This window comes from Helianthus annuus, chromosome 9, assembly GCF_002127325.2.
Source record: "Helianthus annuus cultivar XRQ/B chromosome 9, HanXRQr2.0-SUNRISE, whole genome shotgun sequence".
Classification (NCBI taxonomy): Eukaryota; Viridiplantae; Streptophyta; class Magnoliopsida; order Asterales; family Asteraceae; genus Helianthus; species Helianthus annuus.
This window is the reverse complement of record NC_035441.2, coordinates 113467209-113490396: the sequence shown is the minus strand read 5'-3', so window position 1 is coordinate 113490396 and position 23188 is coordinate 113467209. Positions and strand designations below refer to the sequence as shown.

The window sequence follows — 23188 nt, the reverse complement described above, 5'->3', positions numbered from 1 at the left end:
CGAACCTCCGATGACTCGCCTTCTCTTTCTTCTGGTTAGGTTTACGGCCGCGACAGTTAACATGTTCACTACTGGTAAAGTTTTCTTTAATAGCTTCAATTACTTGATGAATTAGCTCTCGGTTAACAGACGTGTCCCACTGGAACTAGTAGTTCGTGTAATAATCGAAGCAATCGCAGTCGAATACCGGAGATTTGTGTGCGGCCGGAGCTTTCTTCTTATTGTTATTATCAGATGATCTAGGGTTTGTGGAATTATTTTTGTGGAATTATTTTTGACACAAATGATTAAAGTAATGTAATTTGTGATTATTAAACTGGAATTGTTTTTGACCCAAATGATTAAAGTAATGTAACTTGTGATTATTAAGTAAATTAAATGAAATTAATAGGATTCTTATAGGCTGGTGCATTTAAAAGAATTTTTACATATATCCCCTTATTAAAAGCCCTTATTACATATTTGTCCAATCTTTAAAATCAATTACATATTTCCCCCTTTCTTTATGAAATTACCCTTTTACCCTTTTTCTTAATTTCTTATCTCTTAACTTCAAAATCAATCTAGTCAATACTCTATATGTTGTGATAAAATCTTTAAAATATTTCTTTGAAAAAAAAAAACGGTCATACCCATTTTATAAAACAAGTGACCTTTTTACATATCTAGTTACTGGTTAAGTTTAAGTTTACATATTTTTTTACAACCGACCCATTATACATTTAAATTTTAGTTAACTACACTAACAATTTACGTTAAAATATTGATTATCTAAAATATCTTATATAAAAAAACATATTGTTATACAATATACGTTTGTTTTTTTCAATGCGTAATCAATGTTTCTTTAGCCTAAATCTTAGTTCGATCATCAACATTTTAATTGTTTTGAAGCAGGAGCTAAATTTCCATTTTTTTGTGTAATGCTATTTCAGAAATCTAATTGTCATGTTTTAAACATTCAAAATAATATTGAAAAAACTGTTTTACAGCAAAAGTAAATTTTTAAACCATGGTCGCATGACTGTTTTCTTTAAAAAAAATAATGCTTAAGAGCTATGACGTATTATATATAAGCAAAACTTTCAATTTTCACATAACAGAGGCAGAAGCTTATAAAAAAATGAATTCATATCATTAGGTTAATATCTTATTTGTAAACAATTATATTACACATTAAATCATAAAATATGTAAGTAATGGTATTAGAAAGGGGAAAAATGTAATAATCATTTAATAAGTTCATTAAGGGTAAAATAGTAATTCAATAGGAGTGATTTTAATAAAATGGGTAAATATGTAATATGTATGGTTTAAAAGGGGGAAATATGTAATTGATTTTATGGGTTGGGTATATATGTAATAAATGATCTTAGGAGGGGGATATATGTAAATGACCTCATTTAAAACAACCATAAATTTTGGTTTTAAAATAGAACATATAACTAAACTTTAGAATATATATCACGTATCATAAATTTAGAAATTAATTCTTTACTGATTTATAATAACGAATACCGAAATTTTAATAAGAAAAATAGTCAATATCGTATATCATGGTAATTGATATAATTTTAAATTTAAAATCATGCCTAAATTATTTCCAAACTAATTTTGGTTATTTTATTTAGTTTTAATTTTATGATTTAAAATCGTCATATGTAATCCTCTTTTAATAACAAGTTTTCTATTAAATTTAATATAATGTAATTAATACGTACATTTTTTTATTTCACATTTTATCAGCTCAGTATAATACACAAGATTAAAGAAGACAATTTTCTTATTGTATGTTTCGCGGTGACGATATATAAAATTTCATGACCATCACTATTTAGAGTTGATTTGTTTTTGAATAGTCAATGTTTTCATATGGTTTGTATGTGGTTTTTTCTAGAGTCAAAATTAGAGATAAACTTAAACTATTTATTGTTGATAAAGATAATAATATAACATTCACTGTTGTTTATAAAGAAGTCTTTAGAGATTTGTAATTTGGGTTTTGTATCTGTTAAATAGATTTATAAATTATAAATGTAACAGTGATTGGTAATTTTTCATTATCATACTAATGCAATACGTAATTATTTATCATAAATGTTTTTTTAAGGCAAATTGGAAAACAATAATCTCATCTTTCTAAAATTGGCTGATATAATAATCCCAAGTCAGTTATTAGCCAATAATAATCCGATCTCGTCCAATTTTTTTTGTAAAATAGACCGCCGTTAAAATAAGCTTAACGGAGTTAAGTTTTTTTCCGAATTACAAACCGATGTTTTAGGACTTTTGATCAGAACGATGATACGAGTCGATTGATGTAAAACTTACATCAAAATTGTGTTCGAAATGGCTTGAATTTTGTTAATCTGAAGTTAAACACCTGAATTGAAGCACCGTTTCATGGGTTGGGAGCAGTATTTTGAGGTAAGTTTTATATCAATCGAATCGTATCCTCGTTCTGATCAAAAACCCTAAAACATCAGTTTGTAATTCGGAAAAAAACTTAACTCCGTTAAGCTATTTTAACGGCGGACTATTTTACAAAAAAATTGGATAAGGTCGGATTATTATTGGCTAATAACTGACTTGGGATTATTATCGGCCAATTTCAGAAAAATAGAATTATTATTTTCCAATTTGCCTTTTTTTAATGCATTATTTTTCTATATCCAACCCATGTAGTGCACGAGTCTATAACCTACTTTATTTATAAATAATCGTCCAAATAAAAAAATGTAATTCACTTGTGTAAATCAAACATATTATTATTGCCTTATATTTTAATTTATCTGATATTTTACAACTACGTACAATAATTCTACGAGTGAACGGACCGTTATTATACACAAAAACATATATTAACCAAAAAGTTGGAGAGACCACATGAATTATATATGTTTTAAAGAGGAAAAGCAAACCGAACAAACTAGTTCATGAAATTGTTATAAAGTATATAACGAATTAGGAGACTTTAATGTTAAACTATGAGTAAATTAAACACAATCTCATATAACCATCAAAATTGTTATTCTTCCATGATCCATGCATGCTTCTTAACAAGATGATGATATGACTGCCCTACCCGTATTAGCTCGTATCAGCAGGTGGGTATCGTTAAAGAGGAATACTACCAACGGAGCGTATCATCAAAGAGGAATGCAACTTTCAAAAAAAATTTTGATGATGATAATGATAATGATGATTCGTGTGTTCATGCGACTGGCGTTCATGTCTAGTGTTTGTCACACTCATCATTTTTTACATGTTTTATCTGTGGAACAACCTACAAACAACAAATAATAATCAGCCTCTTGCCTCTAATATAATAATAAAAATAAAAATAAAATAACATATAAAATACCTGGTCGTCTTGAGGAAAATGAGGGCGTAACCTTCTGACTCGTTGGCCCATGCCTAGGCTGGCGTCCAAATCATCTAATTAATTAAAATGATAATTAATAAGTTTTAAACGTTTCCATAAAGAAAAAAAAAGCGAAATAACATAAATAAAATATGGACACTTCAAAATATCTTCTTCCAAAAACATCGAATCTGGTACTAAAAGTTACAATCATATTATCTTTTAAATATTATATACAGTAGTACATAATAATTGTAGCCATTCTAGCGTTGCAATTTTCTTTTAAAAAAATATCTTTAGTTATAAGTTTAGATTATTGCAACTTTAAAGTCTACGTGAATGTCACGTTTATTTCACTGATAATTTCACATCCTATTTGATATTTTTAACAATAATAATAATAAATGTTACATTGATCACACAAGTTATCCTCTCTTAGAGAAGAAAAAGAGGTGATTATGAAAGATAGTTAAAACTTAAAACCAAAAAAATACTTAAGAAATAAGAAATCACTAGCTCTTTTAGTCATCATATATAGATCTTTTTCCAATCTACTTTTTGAAAAAAATAATAAAAATATTGTTAATTAACAGTTAAAACTTACGCATCCAACTTGATTTAATTTGTTAGTTTCTAAAATCATAGTTACAAATTAAGAACACCCATGCTTGTTATTAATTTCTTATAATAGCAAATTATAAATTTATGTTATTTTCATGTGTATACATAATCTAATTTTTTTTTCTAAAACATTGTAATTAATAGTGTATGCAAGTAACCCTTTAGCAACAAACAAAGTGTTTCTAGCCTAGCACTACACTAAAAAACTGTTAAAATAGCGTGTGAGTTAGACGTTTAATAAAAATAACAATAATAACGATTTAACTTATCCAAAAATGAAATGCAATTCGTTTACCTCCTAGAAAACGCCTTTTTCGTTTCTTCCGGCCAATAACCATCTCGGAATCTAACGTTGAATCGTAGCTATCCGGCACGCGCCGGTCCAACAAAAGACCACCATCCCCGTTCCCCAACATTGTTCGAACAAACGAAGCTTCAACCGATTTAAGGAAATTAAGGTGCCGCTCGTTCGTCCATCGATACCCATTACATGCTCGATTAGCATCCATAAAAGCCATAAATTCCGGTGATCGTCGGAATATGTTTTCCGGCAAATCTATTACAATATCCGATTGTATATAATTGTATATGGTGACATATCCGCATTTTATAAGGCTGGTTACACTTTATTATTATTATTCGTCTTTTGTTCCCACATTACGCAATGTCAAATATAAAGTGCCACGCGATTTGGGAGGTGGAGTGGTTGCTACGCGCTTTGTGTAGGGTACACGTGTAGTGGAAGTTTGTTGTGGGAATTTTTATTGGTGGAGGGGCGCGTGAAATGGAGTTGGGGTGTATGGGAAAGTGGTGAAGTTAAAACCGGCTGAGAAAATATCCTGTGATATTTTATTTGTTATGGATTTTATTATTTTGTTATGTTATTTTTTAAGATATTTTTGGGTTTCCTGAAAAGATCTTGCAAGTTGCAAACCATGGTGATGACCGGTTTGGTTGGTATTTTATTAGGATTGATTTTTCAATACATGCTTTTTCATCTTTTTCTAGAAATTAAAGAAACATATAATTGAATATTTATTTGTTTCAAATGTATAGTTTTATATGATGGGTTTTATGAAACTACATTCTATGTAATATTTAATACGCGACTAGGGCATGGCCACCACCTTATGTCGGAGCCAACTCGGAACCCCTGCCGCTTCGATGCCTTTAAGCCATGTCTCGATCCATCCGCCCCTTCAGGCGTTGTTGGAACCATGTTTTCCCTCCCACGCCTACCGGCATGGTGTTTACTCCCCATCACGCTGGAAGCCTGCAAAAGTGACGCCACCTTGATGATCAATCGAATTCTCCTTCCTCACTCACGACCAGTATGTATGATCTCACTAACATTGGTTAATGCAATGATTAAATATGCAATATTACCTTCCTACATGAACCATTCTTGTAATTTACTCACTATGAAATTTCAACTCAAACAAATAATAAATAAAGAAAATGAAAATTTAAAACGATTAAAGATTTTTTTAATAAATATCATGTGACAGCTGAACTAGTTGACTTGATATTTTAACGTTGAAAATCAATTATTTCCCATCTTTACTATTTCTTTGTTGAATTCTTTATAGATAAACTGTGTTATTTTAGAACAATTAAACAACTTAATTACTATTTAGTGAGTTCTTTTTGTTTAATATCTCTTTCAAACCAGTTGCCATTGATGATGCATACTTCCCATTTTCTCCATCTTCATCCACCGAACCCTTGCGCTGCTTTTCCATTTCTTTTACTTTACGGAATTCATCATATATAGTGAGCACTTCTCCGCTCTCTAAAGCATGCTCTCCTCCCCGTATCAGAATCTGTTCATTATTCCACACGGGTCAAAACAACTATCGTCTAGTTGACCCGAAACACGTTTGGTCCATTTAGAAAACAATCGGTCAAAATCGCCAACTGTAATAGTTACTGAAAGAATATGACTTGAGATATAAAATGAACCTTCATCATCTTGATCGATATGATCTGCTTCATCCTCAGATGATGTGCAGCAAGAATGTCTGGAGTTATTACTACTAGAAGATGCCACGTCATTCAACGCAGATCGAATTGCATCAACAAAACTAGAACTACGTTTTGGTGAAAAAGATCCTGCATAACTAAAAGAGGTTGTTAATCTGCTTCAATGCATATTCAAGTTGATAGGCATGAAGGATTTCTTTTCAAAAACAGTATGTGGATAATATCATAAGACTTTTCGAGTGTGTTTAGACCATAGAAAGAATTTTGTGGGACTACTTGGATTTTGGTAAATAACAAAAAAGGCATAATTAACCTCTGGCCTAGATAATGCGCAATACAATACATGTAATTGACATAAATGTAGATTGCAGAAGTAAGACAATAGTTTACCATCAACATCAACCATTGGATGATATGGAGTCTTTGGTAGCTAGCAGTTATTGTCACACCCCCAAAATCCACTTGCGGAGCACCATCCGCTAGAGGGCGTGACTGACCAGGATCCAGCCACCAATTATACTGAGCAATTTAATTAATAGTATAAGTAGTATTCACCAACCACAGAGTTAGCAAATATCATAATCAAGTTCAAAAGTTTTAAATTCAAATAGTAACATAAGTAGCGGAAGCATAGACAAAACAGTTTAAAACAAGGTTCATGGTTCAAGTTATTTAGAACCCAACACATGGGTTAGACGACCACTACACATCCCCAAGTAGCAAGCTCCCGAGTCACTGGGTACCTGCAAAGCATGCAGTAGGGTATCAACAAAAATGTTGGCGAGTTCACGAGTTGTCTAGTTTTTAATTACCAAAAACTTGTTTCACCAGTTAATTTATCCGTTTATACATGCCATGGGGAGCTACCCCATAAGTAAGCGACTAAACTGTTTTTCCAATACCGAATACTTCATGTGACCGTACGTTTCCGTAAAGTGCCCCGTTTGTCAATGTTCTATCATCATTGACGGATTTGCCAGAGTCTATTAGTTCACTCCCGACCCCATACACGGGCACGGTGTGAGGCTGGTAAGACCTAAATAGCGCTATCAACTAATAACCCGTTCGCCTGGCCCCGACGACTAATCGGTATTAAGTAGTAGGGACTTAAGTGATAGAGTTTCGTTTAGTGTTGCCCGTTGCATTCCGTATAAACAGTAATTAACTAAGAGTTCCCAATAACAAGGGAAGAAAAGTAAGTTTGTATCCCTCACAAGGGGATAGTGTTGATTTTTAGTTCCGTTTCCCAATCCACCGGGAACGCATGCTTTAAGTTGTGAACTCACCTTAGGTTGCTCGGCAGATTCGCTTACTTGGTCAAGCTTGCTGGTCACCACGTCCTAACATGATTACCCGTATAGGTCAGGTTTGGGGGTACAAGTAATCACGTATATCCTACATGTTTCTAACACATAGGATGCATGCAGTTAACATATAAGTTATTGGGCCTGCTCTAATAATTACACGGTTACACAGTAACAGTTAACACATAGTCCAGCAAAACACATAGTCCGATCATAACACATTGTGGCCCAATAACCAAGGTAGGCAGCCCAGTCGAGACAAGGTGGTCTCGACTCGAGAATGCGCGGTCTCGAGTCGCAACCAGGAGATCTCGAGTTATCACGTTTTGGTCTCGAGTGATGCTGGCATGAGTCGCAACCTCAGGGGTCTCGAGTCCAGTCTCGAGTCGAGATCTTGAAGTCTCAAGTCGAGACCTTGCCGGTCTCGAGTCCTTGTAGTCTGTCTCGAGTTGTCACGTTTTGGTCTCGAGTCGCAACCGAAGGTCTCAACTCGCAACCATGGATACGTGCTCGTGAAGTTCTTCTAGAACCTGTCCAAATTGTACTATCTAACAGAATTGCAATATCATGCAATTGTGTACTATCCAATAAAACCACACAAACATGTTTTCTTGTCTAACATTTAATCATAATGGATCAAAGCAACACATTTCAAATATTCATCACATCTTCAAGCAGTTCATAATATATTCAAACATTTCTTATCATATTCATCAAATAAATTCATCAGTTTCATCAGATAGTCCCTAAGTAAGCCTTCAACACTACAACGAATCACACCATTTTATATGCGCAATAACATGTAATATCCCATTCCTTTTTATCAAGAACATTCATGTGCACATTCATTAAAATAACATAAATCTATCAACAGTCATGCATATCATTCGGTCTACATCCTATCATTCAAAGATCACCTAGTTAACATCAAAACCACTCGCAAACAGGCACTTTTAACACACATTATCATTTTAGAACATGTATATCATTCATCAAGCACACATTTTTTTGTCATACATTGCCAACTATAGTGAAAGGAACAACTAACCGATTCAAGTGTGGGTACAAGAGTGTGAAGTAGTGAAGAATGAAGCTTCCAATCGGTGTGTGTGTGTGAGCTGATCCGAGACCTTGATGCTACCGGTTGGATCCGAGAGAGAGGAGAGGGTGATGTTGTTAGGGTTTTGTTGAGAGGATGAAGAAGAGTGTGGGAGTGAGTGTGAGGGAATGTTGCAAATGGTGAAAAGTGGCAAGGTTAGCCATCCTCATGAGTTATATACTATCCCTAAGTCGGTGCACCCTAATGGGCTTTCGGGTGGGCTAAAGGAGGACCATGTCCCGACCGGCCCACAGTTTACTGTTGACTCGAGACTGAGTGGTCTCGAGTCGTGGTCTTGGTGGTCTCGGCTCACCAATACTCTCATTTATATATATATATATATATATATATATACACACCACTTATACTTTATACGTACACCTTATCGACACATAGCACGTCAAGATAAATCACAACTTTTATTTAATATTATGTACACGCCAATTAAATACAAGATGGTTACTCGGGAAAACCCAGAGTGTCACAGTTATTGATGACATGCTAACCAGGATTATTTAACAGACGACACATGTGACGTATGCTATATGTATCGGATCCAGATGAAATGGATTGGTGGGTCATCAAAATATACAGTCTAACATATATGGGTATTAACATAAAAGAAGACATTAAGAACTTTACCTCATGATTCCTCTTGTTTAACTGAAACCTAGAAGTAAGTTGCAGGTGGCCAGGCAACCTAAGTGCTGAGACAGAAACAGGAAAAATGATGTTCCTCGCGTTGTTCTCTAATATAACGCCATAACGATTGTTTTTTCCTAAGTCGCAAATTAAACAGATCAAGCGCATGCGAATTCATCAAAATATAATGCACAAATATGAGAGCGAGCAGCAAGACTACCCAAAAAGATAACAGTAAACAAGCTTGTTAACATTTTGTGTGGAATAACTGTTACTGTTGTAATATTCCAAAGGTAGCTAAATGCAAATTCATCTTGTTTTCCAATAAGCCTCATGTTTATGATCAAATCACCCATGACGTATGCTAATAGAGCATTTGCTTCATGTTTTTCAAAACTAAATAACCAGGTTTTAATCCTCCTGTCTCTTCTTCAAAGCATAATCTCATTAGAACATGATCAAATCATGCCTGTATACCTTTTGGCGGTTCCACTTGAAACTATACTTAATAAATAAGTAACTGGTTGCACCATATGTCACAAGCTCACAATTATGTGACATCATCATTCTTTTTCTGGCTTCTCTTATTTTCATATCATATCATCGTTACTAACTATTTAATATTTCCTTTATGAATAAACAAAAAAAAAATCACTTGAAACCTATGCTATTCTGTTACATAACTCCCATACCTTGCAATGGTATTAGTTCATAACAATCGACCCTCCTTAAGGGCCAACGTCCTCGTTGGTCACGGCCATGTTGGTCACGGCTGGCTCTTTCCAGGCCACCACTCCATGGGCCACCACTCCGAGCCTCGTTGGTCACGGCTGGCTCTCTCCAGGCCACCACTCCGTGGGCCACCACTACGAGTTCTGGCTCTGATACCAATGTTACATACCAAACAGGAGAACACAACCCAAAAGACTAGTCTGGTGGGTGAGGGAGCTCATTTGGTATATAAACCCCACATCAGTTGCCCATACAATCGATGTGGGACAAGTCCCATACCTTGCAATGGTATTAGTCTATAACAATCCACTCCGTGGGCCACCACTCCGAGTTCTGGCTCTGATACCAATGTTACATACCAAACGAGAGAACTCAACCCAAAAGACTAGTCTGGTGGGTGAAAGAGCCCATTTGGTATATAAACCCCACATCAGTTGCCCATACAACCGATGTGGGACAAGTCCCATACCTTGCAATGAGCCAGCCGTGACCAACGTGGCCGTGACCAACGAATCTCGGAGTGGTGGCCCATGGAGTGGTGGCCTGGAAAGAGCCAGCCGTGACCAACGAGGACGTTGGCCCTTAAGGAGGGTCGATTGTTATGGACTAATACCATTGCAAGGTATGGGACTTGTCCCACATCGGTTGTATGGGCAACTGATGTGGGGTTTATATACCAAATGAGCTCTCCCACCCACCAACCCACCAGACTAGTCTTTTGGGTTGAGTTCTCTCGTTTGGTATGTAACATATTCACATGTCATTCAAATTACATACGTAAAAAAACGATTGGATGAAACAAACCGGGAGTTCGCTTACCGGAGGAAAGAGGACGATTGCGTCGGAATCTCGCAAAATATCAATTGGCCCTCGTTAATATGTAAATTAATTTAGTTTCTCATGAAGGCTATCCAAATAAGTCAACGATTGCAATAACATCTTAATTTTTCTTTGGTACGCAAATGTTAACCACTTATTTTAAATTACGATTTTTTTCAGGTATAATCTTAGTATTTGAGCTGCTCCCGTTAAAAAGGGTTGGAGTAGTCGGGATTGCCAGTTGATCTATACCTTACAAACAAAAAAAAAAAAAAAAAAAAAAAAGGCACCAATGGGGTTGTGTTCATTGAAAAAGACAAAACCTTTAAAATACCTAGGTTGGAAATGGGAAGATTTTGGGTTCAAGTCCCACAGACCACAGGGATTAAAGAAATTAACCTTTCAAAAAAAAAAAAAAGTTGTTTAAAAGGCATATATCTTTATCAAGTGGCTAGCTTTGCATTGATACATTGTTTGATTACTAGTTTATGTTTGGTATAACACGTTTGGTCCATGTTTATAATGGTTAAAATTGACGTATGATATTTTTAATGATACTTTTATCTAAACACGTATAATAAAGGAAAAGAAAGAAAAAAAAATGTAAAAGAAAGTAAAGTAATACAAAAATATAAAGAAAAGAATTGTGAAAATTATACGCATTAGCTTTTAGTTATAAGAACAGATTCGTTAACATCAGTTAGTAGAAAGTAGAAAGAACATAAAAATTAGAAAGTTCAGCGTGTAGTCCACAATAACTTTTCAACCCCGAGTCTTTGTTTTTAGTAGATTAGTGTTTTCTATTCAGAAGGGGATGACAGCGTAGTTTGTTGCTCGTCTACCTGCTATCCTTATGTAAAAAAATCGTGATCACTTTAAAAAAAAGTAAAATGAAAAGAAAATGTGTAGTGTTAAGATTCAGGTGCATGTGTGTTTCGAGTAATCGGGCGTGTATCACCTAACACATATCCGTGAAAAAACTAGAACTAATCATTGTGAAGCTTATAAAAGAAAATACAAATAAAAACTAGAAAAATAAACTGATTTAAATCGTAAGATCTAGCTATCATCAGCTTTTATCATCTCAAATTACAGTTTACAACAACAATTTATCAGAAACTCCATAAAAAAACAACATGAACAAACACAAAATACCTTACAACTAACGTACACTCTAATCAGTCTACAAACTGCACATTTTAACTTACAACTTACTGAAAGAACCTCGATCTCGAACATTGCCCGTAATCCCCGTTAACAAACTTACCCGATTTCTGTAACCCGCTGTTTCCGAGTGTCGTGAACACTGAATCCTGCTGCTTATTTTTGTGTCCCGTTTGACAGACATTCATCGGTGAAGAGAAGTTATGCAGGCCTTGCGGATTTGAACTGCTAGCAGGTCTGTGCAGTAAATAATCATCTTCCCCAATAGGAATCGCGCCTGTGAGCGTTTTTACCGCAAATTCGATACACGGGTCTGTCCAGAAATCTTGTAACGGCACCTCTGCTGGCGCGGTAAAGTTTTCAACTTTGTTCAAATCCGTAAAGGGGATTGCACCCGTGAGTGTTTTTACAGCAAATTCGATACATGGGTCTGTCCACAAATCGTTCATAGAAAAGTTGATCGAGGAGTCAGGTTTCATATCACTTCCGTAATTGTAACTGTCTTGTGGAACTGGATTGCTAATCGTGGGGTTAACCACATGGGATTCTTGTTTCTCGATATTCACTAGAGGAACGACGGTAGGTGGTGGTTGAGCTTCAGGGGGCTGCGATGTGGTGGGTCCCGTTTCAATCTGTTTATTGTGTTCTTTAGGAGTCACCGGAGGCGATATAATATGCGGTTCTTGCTTCCCGTTACTTTCTTGATTTGGAGGGGTAATTATATCCATGTCAGCATTATCATTGTGCTTGTCGGTGATCTTTTCCGCTTCAGTGTTCTTGTCAATTTCTTTTGGAGTACTCGATCTACCCTGTTTAGTACGGGTAGCTTGGCGGCTAGTTCTGGCATCTGGCGGTGATGGTGGTGGTGAGTTGATTTTGATTCCAGCTTGCTCTGTAGCTCGGCGAGTTTTTGGCCGTGATGGTGATGCGTTATCTCGGATTCCAGCTGCCCGTTTGGCTTGACGGGTTTTAGGCTCTGGCTGAGATGGAGGTGATGGGCCAATTTCTGTTCTCTTTAGCGGTGTAGCTTGACGAGTTTTAGGTTCTGGCGGTGATGGTGATGGTAGTGAGGGTACTGATGCATCAATTTTGATTTCAGGTTGTTTTGTAGCTTGGCGATTGCGACTGGTGTCTGGCGGTGATGGCGATGGTAATGCTGCATCGACTGCCATTTCATCTAGTCGTGTAGCTTGACGAGTTTTAGGCTCTGGCTGTGATGATGATGATGGTAGTGATGCAGTAACTGCTACTTCCGCTAGTCGTGTAGTGTGACGTGTTTTAGGCTCTGGCGGTGATGGTGACACATTAACTGCCACTCCCGCTAGTCGTGTAGCTTGACGGGTTTTAGGCTCCGGTGATGACAGTGACGCATCAACTGCCAATCCCGCTAGTCGTGTAGCTTTACGAGTTTTAGGCTCTGGTGGTGATTGTGATGATGGTGACTTGTCAACTGCTACTTCCGCTAAACGCGTAGCCTGACGAGTTTTAGGCTCTGGCGGTGATGGTGATGATGGTGACACGTCAACTGCCACTTCCGCTAATTGTGTAGCCTGACGAGTTTTAGGCTCTGGCAGTGATGGTGACGGTTGTGATGCATTAACTGCCACTTCCTCTAATTGTGTTGCCTGACGAGTTTTAGGCTCTGCTGATGATGGTGACGCATCAACTGCCACTCCCGCTAGTCGTGTAGCTTGACGTGTTTTAGGCTCTGGTGGTGATGGCGATGGTGATGATAGTGATGCATCAACTGCCACTTCCGCTAATCGTGTAGCTTGACGAGTTTTAGGCTCCGGCGATGACGGTGACGCATTGACCGAAACTCCCGCTAGTCGTGTAGCTTGACGAGTTTTAGGCTCTGGTGGTGATGGTGACGCGTCAACTGCAACTCCCGCTAGTTGTGTAGCTTGACGAGTTTTAGGCTCCGGTGATGACGGTGACGCATTGACTGAAACTCCCGCTAGTCGTGTAGCTTGACGAGTTTTAGGCTCTGGTGGTGATGGTGACGCGTCAACTGCAACTCCCACTAGTTGTGTAGCTTGACGAGTTTTACGCTCGGGCGGCGATAGTGATGCATCAACCGCCACTCCCGCTAGGCGTGTAGCTTGACGAGTTTTAGGTTCTGGCGGTGACGGTGATGGTAGTGATACATCAACTACCACTTCCACTACTTGTGTCGCTTGACGAGTTTTAGGCTCTGGCGGTGATGGTAATGCATCAACCACCACTCCTGCTAGTCGAGTAGCTTGACGGGTTTCAGGTTCTGTTAATGACTGTAACAGTGATGGTGCATCAGCATTGATTCCAGCCAGTCGTATAGCTTGACGGGTTTTCGGCTGTGATGGTAGTATTGCATCATTGTTGATGCCCGCTAGTCGTTTTGAAGCGCGTGCAGGCATATCAGGCTTATCTTCCCGCTTATTCCTCAAAGTTTCACTCATCTGTTGCTTTAACTCACTCGGGTCTTCTCCTTCCACTATCTTCGGTTTAGTTGCTAGTCTTCCTAATTTTCCGGTTTTGAGATACCGCTGCACATCTTTAAGCGAATGGAATATGTATCCAGTGACAGGATCCGTATAATACTGGAATGCAGAAACATTAACAACAATAATCAAGACCAGATTATAACTATGCATTTGATCAATCATGGAAAATAACTAAAAAACCGTAATTAGCATCGATTACCCGATCCACTTTTGTTGCAGAACCTGTTTTTCTTAGTTTCACTTCCTTTGTCCACCCTGGAGGGAGCTCTTCTGCTTCATCCTTTTCAACTACAATCTAAAATCTTGCAAAGTTATAACTTTATTCCAAAATAATTACTTTCATCTTCAAGATTTCAGCTCAAATCATTCACATATGACCAACGAAACTCCTCAATTTGAACAACAAGATTCAGGGTTTTCTAGCAGGCTATTATAGATATTAAATTCATGATACATACCCAAATTTTATCAACAAGATTTAGGATTCCTCAATTTGACCAACAAAAACTACTAAAGATAAACCCTAATTTCATCAACAAATTTGGGGCTTTCAAGCAACCTATTAAAAATCTAAAATTGATAATAAATACCCAACTATAAAAACAAAAAATAAGTTCAGAAACCTTAAAGAGATTCACCTTATCTTGTTTCCCAACACCCAGATCACCAAACTCTTCAGGCGACTTCACAGGGGACATTTCACAAACACCTGGTGTGCACCGGTGATCTTTAACCGGATACTAAAAACCCACAACCGATTGAGCTGGGTAGCTTGTTTAGACTCGTGTAACAGATATTTGGAAAGAAGGATGACAAGATTCGAGTGGGGGAAGCTGTTGTGGGTAACAAAATTGGGGACAAAGGCAGGCACCGTGAAGAAGATGACAGTCACACTCACTATGTGGTAGCCTCTTTAATTGACCAACATTTAATATATGTAATATATTTCTTGTGTGTCAGGATAAAACAATTTGTTTCGATGGATTCAAAGACCATTATTATTCTTTATGGTCAATCTTTCTTTCAATTATGATGATCACAATAATAATCATTTTTAAACATGAATCCATATATAGAGAAATTAAAGAGACATCAGCTGCAGGATATATGAAAATATTTAAAATAAGTGATGTTAGATTTAAGGGGTGTTAGATTGGTTGTCGTGACATATGGATTCAAAAAACATGTTAGACACCGATTCGATACAAGTTTTTACGGGTTGACACTGTCATGACTTGTTTAACCTGACATTTTTATTCTTGAGTTAAATATCATTTTAGTACCTGTTGTTTGGTTCATTTTGTCAGTTTAGTCCAAAAGTTTTATTTTTCGCCTGTGGTCAAAAGAAGTTTCACCGTTGCCATTTTAGTCAACTGGGTTAACTTCATTTATTTTCTATTAACGAGAAGGGCAATTCGGTCATTTTATATGTAACTCTGTTAACTAGAAGGGCAATTCGGCCATATAAAATGACTGAATTGTCCTTCTCGTTAACAAAAATGGATGAAGTTAAGCCAGTGGACTAAAATGGCAACAGTGAAACTTTTTTGGACCATAGGCGAAAAATGAAACCTTTGAACTAAAATGCTAAAATGACGCAAACCACATATACTAAAATGACCTTTAACTATTTATTCTTTTTACATGTTAATATTCTAAATTGCAAATTTACGGTAAGAAAATACAAACGCATATAACATAATTACAATTTGACTATAAAATTATGCTAATTTCTTTTCTATTTTTAGATTTTGTCATAAAATACTCATTCGTTTTCAGCTATGACATAAAACACATTTAAAAAAACAAGTATAAGTTAGACGTGTGAGCCCGTTACACCCCTCCACCAGTCGACTCGGATACGATTTGTTTATTTAAATGTGTTTGCGGAATTTGAATTGAAGCTGACCCAAACCCTTTTATTAGACTAAACTCAAACCAGTCAATTTCGTGTCATGTTAGAAATTCACACTCCTATTATTATAGTTTTGACTTTTTTTTTGGCTAGCACACTGAAACTGAACCCTGCCTTAAATGAAGTCAACCAACATCTAGTTGCCCATCAGATTGACCCATCCAAACTCAAAAGTTGATTTTTTGGTTAGAACCGTTCATGGGTCCTAGCCATATCTGGTCTAGGTTCATATGAGCTCATCACACTTCCATATAACATACAGGTTCAAGTCTAAGAACTCTATTTCAATCTCAATTCTACAAAACAAATCTTATAAAAAGAATTTAAAAATCTATGTGTTTGACTTTGTAAACATAAAGTCATTAGTTGTGAAGTGGGTTCGGTCCACCTGGCACTAGCCGTTCCGACATTTTGTACAACTCATCGTCCCCTTGGTTCTTGAACTCGGGCTTGGTATCAAAGTGTCTCTGAAATGTAGATACAAAACTAGCTCGTATTCTCTCTTCGTTCTCTTCGTTGGTTGAATGATTGATGATCTTCCTGCAACTCGATGTATGGACGATAGATACAAGAAGGATTATAAGTATATAAATCAAACCCGAAACTTTGAACTCCATATTTTGTGCAGATCGATAAAAAAAGATGAAGAAGTCTATTTATAGACAAATTTAATCTATATTGTTAACTGTCTGTCTTTTAGAGGTTTCTAAAAGTTGACATATTATTTTATAAATCATATAGTTTATATATATACAACTCAACTATATATAATATATGTTGTTATACTTATGCAGGCCATTTGGAAAGAAATAAGCATGCATTCATTTCAATAATTTTTTAATTCCTAATTTATATTTATATATATATGAACTGGTCAAGTTACATCAATATCGCAGGTAAGCGAGCAACAAGCTGCGCCACTACCCCTTTCTGAATAGCAAACCCTAGCCTATTAAAAACAAACTCTAGTATTAGGACCCTGAGATACGGATTTCGTGTACAATTTTATCCTCTTAATCGCCTTTTTTAACTTCTTTTCTTTGACTGGTTTCTTAAACGCCGTTTAGATGCATGAATCCAAACAAGTTTGTACCTTTCTGCAACGGTTTCAATATAGAAGTAAAGCCGGCAGATTGATATCGTATTGCAGGCTGCAACTATATAAGATTGTGAAACAGGCTTAGCTAAGATGCAAATAAATTAATATAATTTTAATAAAATAAAAAGTTTTGAGATTTATTGACATTTGACTTTAAAGTCAACATAGTCATCTTATCACCAGCTGCATACTGATGATGAAGGTGCAATTCAGGCTGTTTTCATCTCTCAACAATCAATTTCAATCAAAGTAAAAGTGGGAAATTTTATTTTTTTTTATATGCTTTATTTTGATGAAATTCTTGGGTCATATCTTAGCTCACTTTGACTTCAAAAGTCAAAATTCTGACTTCCATTTCCATGCTGGATTCTACTCAGATTTTGATGTCCTACATTCGGCATATCGTTGCAATTTTAATTTTTAGCAAATTATGTGAAAGTGAAAACAATAAGATAACAAGTTTCCTTTAATACTCATTTAATATAATGTTTTATACATCATAATTTGCAAAAAAAAAAAAAAAAAAAAAAAAAAAAAAAAAAAAAGATAAATCTATATTCTATTACAAAAATGGATATTTGGTAAAAAATCCATCAATTATGAAGTGGATTTGGTCCACCAGGCACAAGTTGTCCAGATTCATTCACTTGGCCACCATTTTTGCTTCGATATTGCTTGAAACGATATGAACGCGTGCTTAATTGTCTCTTATATGAATAAAGAAAGTTTCTTGATAACAATCTTTCTTCTGCTTCTTCAATAGCTTCTGTTTTGATCATCCTGCAATTCCCATAATGGAAAGTTGCTAAAAAGATGATCAACATAAGAACTGAAAATGATTTCATGCTTCAAAGATTGTAAAAAAGATATGATCCTTGTGTATAGATTGATGAAATATGAGAAGGGTTTTTGAAATGTTGCTGGTATTTATAAGAGTAAGAATAGAAACAGAAACAGTTGGATGTGGAGATAGAGCCAATGAACAAAGTCAACTTTGACCTTCTTTTTCTATATAATAATGATGATAAATGAATAATGGAACATGTACATGGGGATCATTAGCTGAATGTTAAATCATAATTGCATGCTTACCAGTAGGATTCAAGTTTGTTGGATACCTATAGTTTACTCCAACTTGACTATTTTGGGCAAATGAGAAGCATATTCGGTTCAAGTTTTGAAAAACCGGGTTTAACAGTTTGGTTCTGAGTATAAGACTTAGAGGGTAGGGACGCTCCACTAGTGATGGTTTTCCATCACTCACTACACCCAATTATTGTCCGTCACGTCATCAAATTTGGTTCTATCACTAGTGATGGATTTTAGTGGGGGTGCCCATCACTCACCACACACTCATCTCCATCGAACATGGTGTGGAGTGTAGGAATCCGTTCGTGCAAAATTAAATAAAAACTTTATTAACTTGAATTACTAAACTATTACAGAATGATACTGGAAAAAGTTACAATTACAACTGAAAAAGAACAGAAAAACAAGAACAAAAATTTAAACAAAACCGGTGTTCTTGCCTGAGGATCGTGTTAGACACGGGACCCTTAAAACAAATTTCATGTCTCCAAGGAGAACACGTTTGTTTCCAGGATACAACAGCCCGAAGCAGTTGCACTGCCGGTCTTGACTCCAACTCGAAAGTGTACCTTGATTGCTTGAAGAAGAAGAAGAATTCAGAGGAAGAAGATTGTAAGCTGTGAATTTCGCCATTTTGGTGTATTCTTTCTGCAGCTGGAACCTCCTATTTATACTGCAGGTCTTGAAGAAACTGAAAAACGAATTAAATGGGAGAATTAAACTGCATTAAACGTCTTCATTGCACTTTAATTCATCATTTAATTCGCAGTCAAAACCATTGGCTTTGTCAGTTTCGAATGCTGAGCGTAACTACACTCACATTAATTGCTGTAAGCTTCAGCGCGTGCGCGCAAGACACACTGGTGCGCGCGCAAGTCTGCACGCTCATGCGCGTGTGCGCCATTTTGGCTCACTTCCATGCGCGTGTACGCCTCCTTGGCTCAATCCCATGCGCGCCTGCGCGCGTGCGCCACGTCACCTGTGAGCCTATACGAGCACGCCACACAGTCGCGCCGTATTGGCTCACTTTGGTGCGCTGCGCACGTCACTTCAGTGCCCATGCTCCATGCGCGAGTGCGCGCCACCATGCCACGTGTACTCGTGCACGTACGCGGTCAAAAATACAAAGGTGGCTCTCAAGCGGGCGAAGTGCAAAGTCCGCCATCAAAGCGCCACATTGCGCCTCATCGCCCATGCCACGCGCGCGCGCGTGTGCGAGTTAGGTCCACACCCTTCGCGAGTACACTTGGTGTGTGCTTCCATGAAACAATAAGGATGGAGAGTTCCCTCTTAAATACTCCTTTAAGTTTCATATCTCCTCCTATGTGAGACAAGATGCCACCTTCCCACTTTTTTTTAGCATTCAAGTTTCAAACACCAAACTTTGAGCATCGATATCTCATTCATCTTAGCTCCGTTTTGGACGTGGTTTAGTTCGTTGCGAAGCTCTTCCAACATAGAACACAAACCCACAAATAAATATATAAAACCCGCTCATTTTCTTATATTTATTTCTAGTCCAAAATAGGAAAAAATCATTTTCCTATATTTGTGAAAAGTGCTATTTTCACAAATTTCCAACAATCCCCCACATGAATAGAAATCGATCTATCAAGTTTCAACGATACACGTTCAACAGTTGAGTATTGCAAGATAGGTAGGTGTAACCTTTGAACCTTCTTTTGTGAAGCATACTTAGCCTCCTAGGGTCTTGTAGACGTGGTGTCTTTGAACAATTCCCCATTTATGTAGGCGACAATATACATTCACACAAAACTCTCCCTAGTTGAGTCAAGTCCTCATGGTTGTGTCTGTTTATGGTCATGGAACACTCTCCTAGTTCTGCGAGAGCTCTAGGATTTGCGCCTCCCACAAATCCATTCGAAGCGACCCCACTTCTCTCTAACATAGGTGATTCCTCTGAATCATTAAAAGCATCATGGTTAATTTTGGATTTCCTCAAAATCCTTAACCTCAACATGCTTAACCTTTCCTTCATGTCACTAATTGGAATGGACTAGGAAGTATACAACTCCCTTTATTAATTTTAGGGCACCCCCACAGTGACTCCCTTTGGGTTTATGATTAAGTTTGCCTATTGAACCTAGATCTTGGGATCTCCAGTTAACTAGGTTAGGTTTCCCTCATATTCCCTTCTTTTATGGGCTTTAGTCCCATTCCTCTTGACGACTTATACACCTTATCTTTGCTTAAGCCTTTTGTTAACGGGTCCGCAATGTTCTCCTTTGATCTAACATAGTCAACTGAGATAACACCCGTTGAGATAAGTTGTCGTACTGTGTTGTGTCTACGTCGAATGTGCCTTGATCTGCCGTTGTAAATCACGCTTTGTGCTCTAACAAGTGCAGATTGATTGTCACAATGTATGCAGATCGCCGTCAATGACTTTGGCCATCTTGGAATATCTTCCACAAATTGACGTAGCCACTCCGCCTCTTCCCCGCTTTTGTGTAAAGCGACGAATTCGGATTCCATTGTGGATCTAGCTATAACCGTTTACTTGGAAGACTTCCAAGCTATAGCTGCTCCCACAAGTGTAAACACATATCCACTTGTCGATCTATGATCTTTTATATCCGATATCCAGTTCGCGTCAGTGTATCCTTCGATCACTGCTGGATCACGGGTATAATGCAATCCATAGTCTCTTGTGTATCTTATTTATCTAAGCACCCTCGTGATAGCCTTCCAATGATCCGCGCGTGGATTACTGGTGTATCTACTTAGCCTGCTCACAGCATATGCTAAGTCGGGTCTAGTACATGTCATTAAATACATGAGACTACCAATGATCCTTGAGTACTCTAACTGAGCAACACTCTAGCCTCTATTCTTCCTTAGGCGTTGGGTATTATCAATTAGAGTGCGAGCTATACTCATATCGTCCGAATTGAATTTCCCAAGGATCTTATCCACGTAGTGAGATTGACTCAACACACGACCATTTTGGGTTCTAGTGATTTTTACTCCAAGAACCACCTCCGTGAGACCCATGTCTTTCATGTCAAACTTTGATTTCAACATGTCTTTCGTTGATTTGATCATGTTATCATCACTCCTAATGATAAGCATATCATCTACATAAAGACATAAAATCACATAACCCCTAGGTGTGTCTTTAAAATAAACACACTTGTCGCACTCATTTATTTTGAAACCATCATCAATCATGACATGATCAAACTTTTGGTGCCATTGTTTTGGAGCTTGCTTCAAGCCATATAAAGACTTGATGAATTTACATACTTTGCCCTCGTTTCCTTGGGCGGAAAAACCCTCAGGTTGTTCCATGTAAATTTCTTCTTCTAAATAGCCATTTAGAAATGCAGTCTTTACATCCATTTGGTGAACTTCCAAATTTCTTAGAGCCGCAATTACAAGAACCAATCGTATAGAGGTTATTCGCGTCACAGGCGAGTAAGTATCAAAGTAGTCTAGACCTTCCTTTTGTCTAAATCCTTTGATTACTAACCTTGCCTTGTATTTATCAATACTTCTGTTGGCTTTCATCTTCCTTTTGAATATCCAACGATATCCAAGTGGTTTACAACCAGGTGGAAGATCTGCTAACTACCAAATATGATATTGTAATATAGAATCAATTTCATTCTTAATTGCTTCTTGCCATTGAGGTCCTTCTACGGAGGTAACTGCCTCGCGGTAGGTATTGGGCTCACCCTCTATAACAACCCTCCTAAAATATTTCTGACACCCCTAAAATATTTGGAACATCTCTAAACGTCCTAAAATACACCCCGTATACGTAAAATAAGCCCTAAATACTCTAATTTTACAAAAATTAAATAAAATCAAAATTCTGGTTGCGCTCGCGGGCCGTGAAGACATAGTTTTCGGCTTACGCGGGCCGCGACAGCTCAAGATCAGACCGGCACCTGGTTCCGCCACGTGTCAGTTGCGTGTCGAGCCTAGTGGCCGAATCAGCCAAGCTAGGGCCTACCCTAGCTGGCCTCGCGGGCCGCGAAGACCTTCATTAAAACTCTCGCGGGGCACGAGAGACTGGTCGACCAGACCTATAAATAGAGGCCCTCAGCAGTTCATTTCAATCGTTCAAATCTCGTGTTTCTCTCTCAATTTCTCTATAGTAGACATAATATTCGGGCATTATACCCCCTAATCAGCGAAGCCCTGCCTCGTTGTAAGTATCATAACCCCCGGTTACGTATTAGATACGCTGCCCAATTGATCTAGCGCTCTGTAACGGTTGTTGAGGCTCTGCCCGACGTAGTCGTTGGAGTTCTGTCTCGGGGAGGGTATAACTAATGTAAATATTGGGTTATTATACTAACGCGTGTGCATTGTTTAATTAATAGATAATAACCAGGAAAACACAATGGAAAACCCTAAAGTAGGAATGTGAGTAATCCTCCTAGCAAAATGTTTTTACAAAACCTCAATTGTTTTTACATTATAATTAACAGTGATTGAGTATTTGTAATACTACAATTATCGTCGGTATGTTGGGGTTTTGTATGCAAAATTTGTTACTACACTGTGAGTAGTAACATGACCACAAGTCGGGTTGACAGTACCGTGGGTGGTAATTAAAGTAGAAAAATAAACAAATGTAATTGCGAGATCGCCCTCAATAACTGTAAACTAAATTACCTGTCTTGATTAAATTGGGATTCACTCACCAGTATTTCCCACTGACAAAATGTTTTTAAACGCGTTTCAGGTAACAACATGTGAAAGCCAAATAGAAGTCAGCTGGACAACACTGAAGGCTTGGAAAAGTGGCTATAAAGTTACCTAAATAAAGAAGATATTTTATTTCAATAAAATAGGGTTTATCCCTATAAACCTGTTTGTAACAAAACTTGGGTTTTATGCCA

General features: G+C 37.2%; 2 protein-coding genes and 1 long non-coding RNA gene across 4 annotated transcripts; all 3 read right to left on the bottom strand.

Annotated features, from left to right (window-relative positions):
- Positions 1-2859: 2859 nt before the first annotated feature.
- Positions 2860-4716, bottom strand: LOC110878202. Its single transcript, XM_022126474.2, has 3 exons — positions 4281-4716; positions 3365-3438; positions 2860-3286 (listed from the first exon to the last, which is right to left on the bottom strand). Exons 1-3 carry the CDS (start codon positions 4501-4503, stop codon positions 3236-3238), a joined length of 348 nt encoding a protein of 115 aa, XP_021982166.1. The 5' UTR covers positions 4504-4716; the 3' UTR covers positions 2860-3235.
- A 1936-nt stretch (positions 4717-6652) lies between these two features.
- LOC110878203 lies at positions 6653-10773 on the bottom strand. 2 transcript variants are annotated; one of them, XR_002557695.2, is made up of 3 exons: positions 10565-10773; positions 9014-9150; positions 6653-6711 (listed from the first exon to the last, which is right to left on the bottom strand). It is a non-coding gene; the product is annotated as an uncharacterized LOC110878203 (long non-coding RNA). The 2 variants fall into 2 exon arrangements; XR_002557696.2 differs by lacking the exon at positions 6653-6711 and adding an exon at positions 7253-7308.
- An 814-nt stretch (positions 10774-11587) lies between these two features.
- LOC110878204 (methyl-CpG-binding domain-containing protein 13) lies at positions 11588-15320 on the bottom strand. Its single transcript, XM_022126475.2, has 3 exons — positions 14850-15320; positions 14411-14506; positions 11588-14307 (listed from the first exon to the last, which is right to left on the bottom strand). Exons 1-3 carry the CDS (start codon positions 14907-14909, stop codon positions 11776-11778), a joined length of 2688 nt encoding a protein of 895 aa, XP_021982167.1. The 5' UTR covers positions 14910-15320; the 3' UTR covers positions 11588-11775.
- Positions 15321-23188: the final 7868 nt, after the last annotated feature.